Source organism: Arachis duranensis, chromosome 2 (genome assembly GCF_000817695.3).
Source record: "Arachis duranensis cultivar V14167 chromosome 2, aradu.V14167.gnm2.J7QH, whole genome shotgun sequence".
NCBI classification, from domain to species: Eukaryota; Viridiplantae; Streptophyta; class Magnoliopsida; order Fabales; family Fabaceae; genus Arachis; species Arachis duranensis.
Genome location: NC_029773.3, coordinates 89,312,448 through 89,328,003, shown reverse-complemented (window position 1 = coordinate 89,328,003; position 15,556 = coordinate 89,312,448). Strand labels below are relative to the sequence as shown.

Sequence of the window (15,556 nt, the reverse complement as noted above, 5' to 3'; positions counted from 1 at the left end):
TTTCACCTATTTATAATATAAAAGAGTTTTACATAGAGTCATCTAATCATTATCACATCAACAAAAAAATATTAAATTTATTACTTAAAAAAACATCTAAACGTATGAATCTGATTTGATAATTCTGTACATGGTAAATATATCTAGATTAACAAAAATATTTAATAATAAAAAATTATTAAAATTTTTTATTTTTTATTTCTTATATTAGTATTTATTAATTACTATAACAATTAATAAAAACTAAAAATAAGATAAATTCTGTCCTTTTCTTTTTCTAGTATTACCAATAAAAATATTTATTAAGAATGTAAAAGAAAATAATTACCAATTACTGTTCTAACAAATTTTTTTTAGGTATTTAATGTTATTGTAAACTTCAAAATCTCATATTTGTTATAATAATTCAAGAAACAATTAATAAAGAATAAAAGCGCAATTAAGAGTGGTGAAGTTGGGAGAAGGTAGTAGTAATTAATGAGAAGTGAATGGGGAGTACTAAAATAAGAAAATTACCTTCCCGTTTGAATGGGAAAGGAGTAATCCCAAAAATGGAAGAAAAGAAAGCTGTTTTGGTCTTTTGGACAACACACAATGTAAAAGAAGGCTATCAACGAAAATGAATCTTCTGAAAAAAATTTTAATTATTTAATAAAGTGTGAATTTTAATTATTTAATATTTTTTATATATTTTTTATTTTATTTAAAAATAAAAAATAAAAAATGATATTTTATGAAATAATTTAAAAAATTGAAAAGATCCATTCTGAGTTAAAACGGAGATTGTGAATTGCCATGAAGAAAGAAAGGCTTCTGCCACACACAAACGCACAAAACGCAACACTCCTACGTCACACATGTCTTTTCAATTCAAAATTTCTCTCTCTCTCCACACACCAACAACCATACAAAACAAAAACTTATCAAACATCCCACCAAAAACTATAAAGTTATTGGATCCGGGTTGCTATATTTTACCCATATCTCCTACTATTATAGATTTCATCTTAGTTCTTTTAGTGCTTCTTTTTTTTTTTTAAATATAATTGTAGCCATTTCATAAGTCTAAACATAAAAAAATATTAATTATACACAAAAAATAATAATGAAATAATTTATTTTTAAAATATATAACTTAATTGAAATACAAATATTAATGTTAATATTTTCTTTTGTTTTGCTTTTTATAAAGAAGGTGTTTTATTATCAATAACAGTGATTAATTTCTTTTTAAGACAATAAAAATGATTATGCCTTTCTTTAACACATTCTTCTCTCAACCAATTGAAATTGTTGACCAATACAATTCAGTATTTTTTAAATATTATTTTTTATTCAATTTAAAAAAATAAATAATAAATAATTTTTTTAATTTTTTGAATAATTAGTATATAAAAATAAATATTTAAAAGACCTAGCTAACTATTAAATTTTAGTTATTTATATATATTTAAATGGGACCCATATAAATAGTTTAATTCGGCCGCCAGCTTTGTCGCCTCTGTCGTCTCCGTTCATCTCCGTCGTTTCTCTTTGCGTTTGACTCTCTCTCTCTCTCTCTCCCCCTTCATATCCTTCGCTTCCTTCTCACTCACCCTTCTAACTCTGATCTTTCTCTCTCTCTCTCTCTCTCTCTCTCTCTCCACCTTCTTCTTTCATTCCACACATACACACAACAAACTCTGTCCCTTCCTTTGTTCCTTTTCCTCTCTCTCTCAAACACAACACAGACATACATATATATATATACACATACACACCCCAAGCACTTCTCTGATTCCTCTTTCTACACCCACCCCCATCAGCAAAGGAACCATTTTTATCATCTCTTGTTACCATTCTCATAAAGGGTCGGTGTTACTTATTACTGTGAGAAGATCATCATTCATCACTGTTGCTTTTTCCTTAGCCCCCTCTCTCTCTCTCTCTGGATTTGTTTTTTTGAAAGTCTCTTTGGCTATTGAGATAAGACAGAGAGAGAAAAAAAAAAGAGAAGAAGGAACAAACAAGACATGACTGGCAGCAATGAAGTCAACCTTAATGAATCTAAGGTAATAACATAAACATAGACATAGACTTTTTTTTAAACATTTTTGTTCTTAAATTTCTTTTTTAATGAGGCTGGCATTATGTTGTGGTACATTTCTTTGGGTTTTTGTGTTCTGATTGGGTGATTGGAGGTGTTTTTGGTGATGGGTTTTGGTGTTTGAGGTGGAAATTTGCAATCTTTAGCTTCAATTGCACATAACATGTCTGAGTTGCAGAGTAAATGTTGTTCTTTTGTTTTTGGGTGCAAAGGGGGGATTTTATTTTCTAACTATAGGGGTTTTGTTAATGATGATGAAGTTCCTATTAGGATGATTTTTTGTTTTATTGGGGGATGGGGTGTTTGATTTTCTCTCTCTCCCTCTCTCTCTCTCTCTTGTACTTTCCATTTCTTCCATGTAGGCCTCTTGTTTCTTGTTCTGGTAAGTGCAAAAATTGAGATTTTGATTTGTTGCCCCAAGTTGAAAACTTTTGTTTTTTCCTTAAGATTTGTGAGTAATATCATTCTGGTGCACCCTCCTTTTAACCCCCCTCTCTTCTTTCTTTAGTGCTATGATATTTTGATATTGCAACCCTCTTTTGATGATAGTCACTTGCTTTTGTTTTGGGGGAATGTTAATAGAGTGATCATTGTGAAGTACTGGAGTTCATCTTAGAATTAGTACTTAGTGAAATGGAATATTAAGTTCATACCTAACTCTTTTTCAAATTTTTGTGCTGCCTTGATTTTACAGAGGGTTGTTCCACTCAATACTTGGGTGCTTATCTCCAATTTCAAGCTGGCTTATAATCTACTAAGGCGTGCAGATGGAACATTCAATCGAGAATTGGACGATTTTCTCGACCGCAAGGTACCTGCCAATACAATTCCTGTTGATGGGGTGTTCTCTTTTGATCATGTTGATAAGAAAACTGGCCTCTTCAACCGGGTTTATCAGCCGGCACCGGAGAATGATGCTAGGTGGGGCATGATAGAGTTGGAGAAGCCCTTGAGCACCACCGAGGTTGTGCCCGTCATAATCTTCTTCCATGGTGGAAGCTTCTCTCATTCATCAGCTAATAGTGCTATCTATGACACTTTCTGTCGCCGCCTTGTCAGCAATTGTAAGGCTGTTGTGGTGTCTGTGAATTACCGGCGATCGCCGGAGCATAGATATCCGTGTGCATATGAAGATGGCTGGGCTGCACTTAAGTGGGTCAAGTCAAGGGTATGGCTTCAAAGTGGAAAGGATTCCAAGGTTCATGTGTACATGGCCGGGGATAGTTCCGGCGGTAACATTGCTCATCATGTGGCAGTGAGGGCTGCCAAGGAAGATGTCGAGATTCTAGGTAACATTCTTCTCCATCCGTTGTTCGGTGGGGAGAAGAGGACAGAGTCAGAGAAGAAACTCGACGGGAAGTACTTCGTGAAGTTGCAAGACCGCGATTGGTATTGGCGAGCCTTCCTTCCTGAAGGCGAGGACAGAGACCATCCGGCTTGTAACCCATTTGGTCCCCGGGGTAAGAGCATCGCAGGACTAAAGTTCCCGAAGAGCCTAGTTTGTGTTGCGGGTTTGGATCTTCTCCAAGATTGGCAATTGGAATATGTTGAAGGCCTCAAGAACAGTGGCCAGAATGTGAAACTTCTTTACCTAAAAGAGGCCACAATTGGATTCTACTTCTTACCAAACAATGATCACTTCTATTGCCTAATGGAGGAGATGAAGAATTTCGTTAATCCTAACTGTTAATATACTACCACCACTTTTAACCTTGCTCTACAGGAGGCCATACATAACTATAAGCCTGACATTTTCACTTTGAGTTTTTTCTATTTTTTATTTCCTACTATTTTTGTATCCTACTTTATAGTAGTGGTGTGTAGTTATATATAATTGTGTAGCATTACTCACTGTTATAACATCTATGGTGGTTGGTTCTGCTAAATTCGGGGCTGTTCTGCGGCTCATGTAGGGTAGCACCGGTTATACCGGAGTTTGGTCGAAACTGCAGGTATCTTCCTACCGAAGGCAATCGCGAAGTACCATAGTTTCGGGTCGTTTGCGGGGTTTCGCTGAATCACCATATACAAGATTACAAGCTTTGCCCCATTTTAACCTTTTCAACCTCAATAACAGGAGGGGAGATCAGAACATAGAAGAACAGGGCTTGGCTGTGATGATCACTTTGATAGAAAGTGAATACATATCTTTTGTTTGTAGCACTTATTACTGAATTGATTTGGAGCAGCAGAACCCCAAAATCCTGTTATAGAACTTGTGTATGTTATATATATAATTATATATCTATATACATATGTCTCCACTAGAGTTATATAAATGCTTTTCTTTTTTTGTTTGTTTGCATATTTCAGTTTAGATTTCTACTATTGGGGTTAGAATCTAATGTTTGTACTTGTTTCAATGTTGTTGCATGCTGCTACATAATTCAGATTAAGCTCTTTCTAGTTTGTGACACAAATGTCATAAATCAAATGGTTTAAGCTTGCATTGTTTGTTTGTCCAAAAACTTGGATTAAATGTTTTAGGTTTGAGATACAAAGATATTATGATGGATAATGGGACAAGACAAAATAGTTGTTTATGTCTTTGATTTATTGGTCTCTCATTCTAGTGGATGAAAATTAATGTATTTTGTTGTAGGCTTTTGGATGAATGGAAAATTAGACCAATTTTATTATAGGAAAAATCTTTGTTTCTTTCTTTATTTATTCCTTTTATTTGGTGACAGTTACCAAACCGTGGCTATTTATGGCCAACATGAAAAGTAAAAATATTGGCAAGAGTATGATAAAGGGCAAACAAGGCTCAAAACTAGACTAGTAAAGTAAATAACAAAAGTGAAAAATTCCCTATCCCATGTTATAAAGTTTAACTTTTTTTTTTATTTTTAAAATATAAAACCTATCTTTCAATTTGTGAAGTGACACAAAATCTACTTTCTAATTTGTGTTTCAGTATTAATTTTTTTTAATGTACAAATCGAACCCTCCAATTTGTGATTACCTCAATACTAAATTAAAACACACCACTTTTTCATAACCGAGAATAACACAACGATAATTTTTATATAAAAAAAATATCTAGAAATTTTTATTTGTATAAGTTTTGAAAGTAAGTTAGTAATTTTATTCTGATCAATTGAATGTTTTTCACATTAATATTATAAAATTAATTTTTTTAATTTAAACTTTAAAAATATTAATAAAGTTAAACTCTAAATTCTAAAAATTAAATCCTAAAATCCTAAGACAAAAACTGATAAAATAAATGATAGAAAACAAGAGTAACCCTATTTATATTTTTATGGCAAATCTTCCAAAGCCTTAAGTTTGTCATCTTTAGCATCCTTATCATGATTCATCATCATCATCATCACCAACAAGTTAACAACAAGAACAGTGTGGTAGTATTACAAGATAAAAAAGCAGTGTTGTACTATTGCACAAGTGGTTAAAAAGATGAAAGAGGGCATTGGAATTATTCTCTTTGGTGTTCCCTTCCCCCACCCTCTTTGCACCTTAGTTATAGGTTGAACATAAGATTCGCCTCAAAAAGTTGATACCAAATGTCCAATATGAAAAAAGGATAAAAGAAAAAAAAAAGAAGAAAAGGGTTTTTGTTGTGTGTGACTAATAATCTTTTTACAAAGGAATAATCAAAGCATAATATAGAATAACTAGAGTACACACTAAAGTGAGGACCATATTTAGGTCCTTGCATTTTCTATATTGTTAGGTGTATTCATTTTACAAGTCTTTTTTTTTTCTTTTTAAAATATTGTGAATTGATTTTTTTTAATTCTAATTATTTTATAAATACAAATATGCATACTTTTTTTAGCTAATACATTTAATAAAAAGTTAAAAAAAATCACTTTAAAATTCAAACTTAATCTTATTGTAAATGTAAACAAGTCAATACAATTATATGAAATGTGTAGAACATAGTTTCACTCTAAAAGAATGATTGGCAAGAGTTTTGAATGATGAAAAAATTTTCTCCATCTTTCAACATCAAATTTGATTAATGCGTGGCACACCTCATTGCTTAATGTGGATAGGTGTATTTGGCACTTAGGAAAACATACAAAAATGAGAATTTGGCATTGTTTTGATGGGGGGAACTCATTTTTATAGTTGTTGGGAATTTTGGATGTATTCTTAGGGGGGCTACTTTTGGGAACCCACAAACCCTAAAAAAGTCCAATTAATAAATTAAAACCTGTTGGGATTGCTTTAAAGTGTTCAATGGCTACTAAGTGAGTGGTAGGATTCATGAACAGCTAAGCTTCGACAAAGACATGAACCTTGTCTTTTATTGACTTTCTTCCTATGCTTATCTAATATTTTTTCTTAATTTATTCTTGTTTTTATTTTTTATTTTTTTAATTTGTTTTGAGCACTTGACATAACAGAAAATGTATTCAATTAAGATTAAGATGTTTTTGTTTTTTTGTTTGTTTTGATTTGATAATTGAAAGAAAAATATAGATTCATATATATGATATAAGCTTATCTTAACTTATGGATATCACAACTCAACATGATTTAAATTAGGGTAAAGAATATTTTTTGTCTTTTAAGTTTGATAAAAGTTTTAAAAATATCCCTAAGTTTTATTTTGTTTTAATTTTGTCTCAGAAGTTTCGATTTGCATCAAATATACTCCTGACGGTTAATTTTTTAAAAAATTTAAGACCGATTTAACGACAATTTCATAAGAACAACCCTCAACACAAACAAATAAAGAATAATTTTCATGCATTATTGTTAAATTGGTCTTAAATTTTTTGAAAATTTAGCCGTCGAGGGTATATTTGATGCAAATCGAAAACTTTTGAGACAAAACTAAAATAAAATAAAACTTAAGGATATTTTTAAAACTTTTGCCAAATTTCAAGAACAAAAAGTATATTTTACCCTTTAAATTATTTTATACACTCAATGTAAAATAATAGACTGATTTTCATTTAAATATTAGATATCAAGTAAATAAAAGTCTTTTCTTAATTAGAAAAATATTAGGTGTAAAAATTAATTGATTTTATTTATGTAAACTACTTGTTATGCAGATATTTAGCAGTCGAAATTTATGACTAATTTAATAACTATAAATATTTAAAATGGTTGAAATCTAATATTTAAAAGTGAAATTTATTTTTTTCAAATATCAGTCTTATATGTATCAAAATCTTTATTTTATCAACAAAAAAAAAAAAAAATTACTTATGGTAATCAATGTCGGCATATTCTTACATTAACAATTTGTTTACTATTTTGCAATCTTTGTATTTGAAATGTTAAAAAAAATTATTTGTCAATAGAATTTTGATATGAGGAGTTTTGTTTGGAGCTTGAGGCTTGATTTTCACCCCCTTTCTTTGTGCATATTATTTTGCTTTACTTTGTGTCTTATTGTGAAATATATTTAGTAAATTAGCTGTTTATGTCTTTGAAAATATTCCCTAATACGACACTTTGGGGTGTCATTGTCAACAAACGGGGCTTTTCTTTATTGCAACAAGATTATTATCGACAAAACCCTCATTTGTTTGGTCGTCGGCAACCTTTCTTATATATATAAAAAAATAATATATTTAATAATATTAATAAAATATATATATTTAATATTTGACGGGTCATAACTTGTTTTATGCGCCTTCCCACCATGATGATTCTTCTCTTCAGGAGTGTGTGTCATTAGTGGCCCCCCATTTTTAATTTATACTATTAATTAATAATTAATATATGCATTATACTACATAATATTAATATTAATATACTCCGAAATCTAAATCATAGTCCTTGAACACCTAAGTTGGCTAGTTACTTTCAGCTTTCAACGTTCACCTCAAAACCGTTTGCTATAAATGGTTTCAGAAAAAGTGTGATTCTCATGTGAGCATTTGACAGTTGCATTGAGACATAGTTGCATGATATATATTAAAAAAGTTAAAAAATTAAAAATTGTATAATGGAAAAAACTTTTGATCCCTTCTTTTTTTTTATAAGTAAATTAAAACTGAAAATCTTACTCTTATGTGGTTGATTTAATTGGTATTTACCATCATGGTTATATCTTTCTATTTATAGAAGTATATATTAAAAGATGAAGAATAAAATATATTTTTTGTTCTTAAAGTTTGATAAAAAATTTTAAAAGTATTTTTAAATTTTATTTTGTTTGAATTTTATCTCAAAAGTTTTCGATTTGCATCAAATATATTTCTGACGGTTAATTTTTCAAAACCTTTAAAACCGATTCAACAACAATTTCATAAGAACAACCCCTCAACACAAACAAATCAAACATAATTTTCATGTATTATTATTATATTAGTCTTAAATTTTTCGAAAATTTAGCCGTCGAGAATATATTTGATACAAATCAAAAACTTTTGAGACAAAATTAAAACAAAATAAAACTTAGGAGTATTTTTCAAAATTTTGCCAAACTTCGAGAATAAAAAATATACTTTACCAAAGATTAAATTACATGATACTTGTGTTTTTATTTTATAAAATGTATCATTAAACTTTTTTTATATATAAATAAGACATTAATTTATTTGACGGGGATAAATAGTTGTATTTAATTAGTCTTTACTTCCAAGATAAGGTTAGGTCAAATGTGATGCAAGCCATGAGGTCAATAAATTCTCATTAATTTGGTCTCTTGTTTTGGGTTGTATTGTTATTAATTAGTACTATTGTTACATTTTTTCAAAGTAAGACCTAGGAAATGTAAAGTGAATTTCCAAGGGATTATTAATGAGCTTATGGACAAAATTAAGAATGGAAAATCAAAATTTTCCTAACTTATGATATTCCTTTGTATATAGACTTTGAATGATTATAGGTCAATTGGGGCTATGCCATGCCAAATACCCTAGCAGCAACCAATCCTACTTAATTATATAATTTATGTTAATATTAATTAATTTTTATTGTAAATTTATTTTTTTAACTCTTATTTTTGAGAGAATTTAGGATTGGAATTTGTGATGTAGAATTTAGGATAAAAAAATAATTTCAGAAAATTGATTAATATTGGTTAAAAAAAATGGCTTTGTAATTGAACTCATATTAAAATTATCTATTGAAACAAAAAAAAATTATAAAAAAGATTTAACATTATCTAAAAAATATTATCTTATTTTGATAAAATGTTTTTTAAGATAAATTTGTTAAATGAATATTCTTCTTGTGAAGGGTAGTTTTATCACCATAATTATTTTATATGGGTAATTTTGCTATTTTCTTTTATTTTTAATTGAAACTCTTAATTTGGTAATAAACAATGCTGTGAGAAAGTTATGGCATCTCATACAACTTGGGTCCTTATATTAATTAAGGAAATGTAATCTCACTTAAGAATAGAGTGGTTTTTGGAGAATCAATCAATTATCAATTATCAATTATTAAACAACAATAGAAGCCAAGGGAGCCAACAAAATTCAAACACATACATATTCCAACTTTTTTTTTTAAATTTTCCTTCTTTTCAGTTTTCACTACCATAATAGCAATCAACTTTCTAGTATAATTAACAAAAGGAAAAGAAAAGAGAAATGAAAAATTAAATATATAAAAAAATCATAATGATATAATTAGTACTCACCATGCATAAAATAAAACGTGGCTAGGGCTGAGAAAGTGTTCACACATGTAAAGTCATATAAGAAGTTAAGAACACACGCATGGACTGACAAAGGCAAAGAAAAAGACTAGTGGAATTAATGTGTCATATAAAACAAACAATGAAAAATACAAAGCATGGCCACAATTATTATTCACTCTTATTTTGTTGGTCTCTAGATTTTTTAAAAATTGATAATTGCTAATAATGTGGAGACCAACATTGGTGATCACCAAGTGTGGAAAAGATGTAGAGTGAGAAACATTATTTGTGTTCATTAATTTACATGAAGAAATTTTATTTCATTTTTACTAAATATATCCTAAAAATATATTTCTTTTAAATATAACCTAAATATTTGATTGGTATATTTGGATTTATTTTACTAAAATTGTTTGTTTATTATTTACAAAATCAATCTAATCTAATTCTCTAAAATCCGATATATAATCAACTCTTCAAAAGGAATTAACATAAAAAATATTAATTTAATTTTTATATACTGTCAGTATAATAATATATATTTAATTATGTATTATTATGTTAATAAAAATAATTATATTTTTTATTATTAATTTAATAAAAAAAGTAAAAAAAACCCTCATTTGCTAATCAGTGATCACAATTAAAAATTACACCCACATACACACAAAAACACATTATTCCTTCATTAGAACTTAGCATAACATTTCTAATTAAGGGATGATTGATTAGTCCTTATCAGATCAAAGATTTACCCTATCCATATTTAACTTTATTTCCTGTGCATGTTGCTTTCCTTTCTTTCCTATACATATGCCCTACTCTATATATATATAAATTTAATTTTAATATATTATAAAATAATTTTATACGTACATCTAATTATATAATTTACATTAATAAAAATAATTATTTTTTATATTAACAGCATAAATAGTCATTTAAAATAATAAATAAAATTATACGATTGTGTAAAACGTTTACGTTGTCAGTACATTAAATTAAACTTTCTCTATATATGGAAAAGAAAAACACAAAGACAAGTTGGTTATGAAGAACAGGGGTAAAAAGATAAAATGATAAGAATAATATGAATTGTGGCACAAAAGACAGAAATATTTAAACAAAAGATAGGTTGTTAATATTTTTTACCCAATTTAGTGTCAAAATCATGGAACAGGGTTTCTTGTCTTGCAATGGATAAAATGGTTTTTGGGACCTACTTATCTTGTTCAGTGTTTGTAGCAAAATATAAACTTCCAAAACTGTGTCCATCATTGTGAATACACACAAAATCCATAAATACAAGGAACTTATTTAACTTTTGGAAAAGAGAGAAAAGGAAATTGAAACCACCACCACACGGTTTGGGGAAAAGGTTTCTTAATTCTTCCCCACACACAAAACATGCATCAATCTTGTTTTAGATCCCCCCCTTCTGCGTATAGTTTAAGTTTATGGATTGCCTTTCCCTCATCAAAATCATAATACACGTTTTCAATAAAGAAATAAATAAATAAAGAAATTAATTTTTTTTGGAATAGGTACCCATTTTAGTGACTAACTGTTATGTGACTGATAAGATTTTTTTTATCACAAAAAGAAATTGGTTATTAAATCTGTCGTTGAATTTAATATAAAATTCGAAAGTTAGATTTTAGGAATTTTTAAAAAATTTTGTCACTAAACCGTCGCTAATATAATGGTAAAATTATTAATTGATTTAGCAATTAACATGAATACTAAGTTCAAAATTACTGGTTGCTTAGTTAGTTATTCATGAGTTGGTCTCTAAATTGATCGCTGATGATTATATTAGTGATCGATTTAAAAACTAACAAGAAAATTAGGTCATAAAATCATTTGTTGCTAATAATAAAATTAGTAACTGATTTAGTGATCAATATGAAAATTAATTATAAAAATTGTTAGTCACTAAATTAGTCACATTTTGTGAAAGGACCAAATTGAATAATTACTTGTTTAAAAAGTTGAAAGATTAAAATTATTTGAACAGTAATTAATTATTTGAAAATCAATTTTAATTCAATACTATTTATCTGAAATTCTTTTAACATATTTTGTTTTGTTTGGATTATATTCATATGGAATGAAAGGGAAAAAAAACTACTTGGGTATAAAAGATGATTATTTATATTATTTAATATGTGATATATATTTTAGAATCATTTTAATAAAATCCTAACAATGATTAAATAATCAGTTTGTGGCTTAGTTTCTGCATATAATTATAATACATTTCCAAAAATTACCTAGGCTTCCAACGGATATATTTTTCTAAAACATATTTTTTTTAGAAGAAAAAAAAAGGTTGTTCTGCTTTGCCAAATATGCTCCTAATTACTATTAAATTGTCATGTATAAATAAATCTTCTTGCTCAGCTCCACCATGTATATATTATTATTATTATTATTATTATTATTATTATTATTAATAAGTGTGTTAATGTCATGCACTCCACTCCACTCAACTAAAGGAAGTGTATGCCTGTGATTTTTCTTTTAACAATTATATATGCATTAGAAAATTTGCTTTCAATTCATGGGAAAAAAATATCCCCGTTTTGCAGGAAGAGAGAAAACGGGAAGAGGAAAAAATTGTGAATAATGAATCAATTATATGGTTCATAGTAAATTAAAATGTAGTGTATGTGGTTGTCTTTTTGTCCTTGTAGCTATTTTTTGAGGCGATGATAAATAAAATTGAGGTAATTAACACTATTTAAAATATGCTAGGATTCAAGGCCAAAAAAAAGCTTGGATTTAATTTTTTTCAAGGAAAAAATTTACTCACAAATAATAAGAAAAAATCTATAAAAAATAATTAGAAAAAAGAAACACAGCTAAGAAATTTCGCAAAAAATTATTGAAAGTTTACATATTTTTAAATCTCAACATATTTTTTTTGCTTCATATAACATTAGACCTAATATTTTTATGAGTAAATGTCTTTTCGGTTCCTAACCATTTGTCCGATAGACTTTCCACCCCTTAAGAAATCTAAAAACTCAAATCGGTCCCTATCTACTTTGATATATGTACGTTCCAGTCCCTATATATTTTGAGTAAATACCTTTCCATCCCTGATAATGTCTTTTCCGGTCCCTATCTACTTTGAGTAAATGCCTTTCCATCCCTAGTAATGTCTTTTCCGGTTAGGACCAGGGACTAGAACGTACATATATCAAAGTAGATAGGGACCGATTTGGGTTTTTAGATTTCTTAAGGGGTGGGAAGTCCATCGAACAAATAGTTAGGGACCGAAAAGGCATTTACTCTTATTTTTATTGGTTTGGATAGATACACACATAAAGGAGAAATGAAGATGTTGAGATGGATGGGTAGTCATACGCGATTGGGTAAAATAAGGAAAGAAGATATAAGGGAAAGAATTGGAGTAGAACCCATTGTGGAAAAAGATGGTAGAATCGCGTCTTAGTTGGTTTGGACATGTGAGAAGAAGACTGATAGAACACCCAGCCAGGAGGGTGGATGAAATGGAAGATGAAAAATGGGTGAAAGGCCGAGGAAGACCTAAAAAGATAATCCATGAGATGGTCAAATGAGATCTACATATAAACGATCTCTATAGACATGATATATGACAGAGTTCAATAGCATCATTTAATTCATGTAGCCGACCCACCTAATGGGATAACGATTTGTTATTGTTGTTGTTGTTGGATAGATACACATATACTCGTTTTATATATAACGATCGAAATTCGAATAGATTACAAATAGGGTTAAATACTTTTTTCGTCCCTAAGGTCTGGGTGAAAATCAAATTCGTCTTTGATTTTTTTTGTTATTAAAATCATCCTCAACGTTACAAGACGTTATAAAATCATCATTTTTTTTACCAAATTACCCTTAAAAATTAATAAAAATAATATTAAAAAAAAAACCCCACCCCACCCCACCCCACCCTAGTGTCTGTTCACTGTCTTCCCTCTTCATCCCCTTCTTTCTACCATTCTCTTCAAAGCCACCTCCTCCCCAACCCCCAATTCTTCTTCTGTCCCTTTCTGTCACCCTACCATCTTCGCCCCCGCCTCCTTCTCTACTTTCTTCTCCCTCTCCATCACCAACCTCAACCCTTCTTCCATCAACGTCGGCCTCGCCTTCCTCATCTCCACAACGACCACTCCTTCTCTCTCGATCTGTTCCTATTGTCAGCCACAACTACGACAGAGTTGGCGCGATGGAGAAGGAGTTGGAGTAGTCGCGATTGCCGTGAGGGCGGCGAAGCTAGAGACAGAATTGGCGAGGCTCCAACATGACTCCATATCGGATATGAGCACCATCGAGGAGATGATGACTGAGGCTGTTGAGCTCAGAAAGCTGCTACCGGAGATGGAATCAAAGGTGGAATTGCTGGATCGAGAAGTTGAATTTTTGAAGATGGACAAATTTCTGAGTAAAGAGAAAATTAGGGATTTGGAAAAGATAATTGGGGCTTTGGAGAAAAAAGAGCTTGGATATGGAGGAGTGAGTTAAGGAGAAACTGAGCTTGTAGGAGGAACTGAAGAAGTCTAAGGAAAGAGAAAAGAGCCTAGAATTGTTTGTTGCTCGGTTGAAGGAAGAAGCAAGGGTGGCTGAGAATGTGATCAGAGAACTAAACCAGAAGGTTGATACTGTGAATGGTGGAGTGAATAAAAATGGGGTTATTGCTAGGGATAAAAAAAGGGTGAAGGATTTGAATATTCAGTGGCCTGTGGTGGTAGCTGGTTCTACTATTGTTGCAACTACTGCTGTGATCTGTGTCTTCTATGAAAAACATAGGTGAGAAGAAAAATGATTAGAATTTGAATGATGCGGGAGGGTTCTAGAGGTTAGGTTTTATGTTTACAAAAAAAATATGTTTCAATTTTGGTTGATCTATGAAATAATGACGATGATGGTTTCTTATATGGTTTAATGTTTATCAAGCTTGTGAATTTTGATTTCTTGTTGAAAAGTTGAAATATTTGTTGGTGTTAGCTCTTTCTTCTGAGGAATTAAAATAGAATTTTGTATGTTGAGTTTGCTCACTGTTTAATCTTGATGATAAATTTAATTTGATAACCCTGTTACTGATTCATTGCTAAAAAATTTTTTTGATGCTAATTTTGTGCTTTGGTTTTTTCTTTTTCTGTTGTAAATCATTCTAATGAGGATGAGGGTGAGGGTGAGGGGTGAGAGGTATTTTTTTAATTTTTTGTTTAAAGATAAAATTGTTCAGAAAATATTATTTATGGACAAAAGGACGATTTTATAACGTTTTGTAACGTTAAGGATAATTTTAATAACAAAAAAAGGTTAGAAACGAATTTAATTTTCACCCTAAACCCTAAGGACGAAAAAAGTACTTAAGCCTTACAAATACATATAAACTAAAAATCTAAAATCTATCTTACTGTCACTTGTTGAGATATATTTGATGGTTTTTGAAGATCTCAAAATAAAATGTGTATAATATGAACACACTTGATCTAGTTATATCACAATGAGAAAAAGAAATTAAAAAAAAATGCTTTAAGTGTTAAAATAAGAATTATAATAAAGTTTAAGGGTGATAGAATGACTATCAATATAAAAATACAAATATATAGATGTTAAAAAGATTATTTTTAATCTTATTTAAACATAATTAAATATAAAACTAATTCACACTAAGAAAAGGCGTAATTTTGCAGTTTTTTTTTCCAAATCTGTATGGCTTTAAATACCGCAAAATTTATTACGATAGTTTTAGAACTGACGTAATTTTATATTTTGCTATTATTATTATAAAAAAATAATATTATTACTCTTATTTTTAATAATATCACTTCACACATAACTTTTTCATCATATGTTTGTTTAAATTAAAAAAATATATTATT

At 29.5% G+C, this 15,556-nt stretch overlaps 1 protein-coding gene across 1 annotated transcript; it reads left to right on the top strand.

Annotated features, from left to right (window-relative positions):
- Positions 1–1,506: 1,506 nt before the first annotated feature.
- On the top strand, positions 1,507–4,379 carry LOC107475889 (gibberellin receptor GID1B). Its single transcript, XM_016095558.3, has 2 exons — positions 1,507–2,051; positions 2,781–4,379. The coding sequence occupies exons 1-2, from the start codon at positions 2,013–2,015 to the stop codon at positions 3,774–3,776; spliced, it is 1,035 nt and encodes a 344-aa protein (XP_015951044.1). The 5' UTR covers positions 1,507–2,012; the 3' UTR covers positions 3,777–4,379.
- Positions 4,380–15,556: the final 11,177 nt, after the last annotated feature.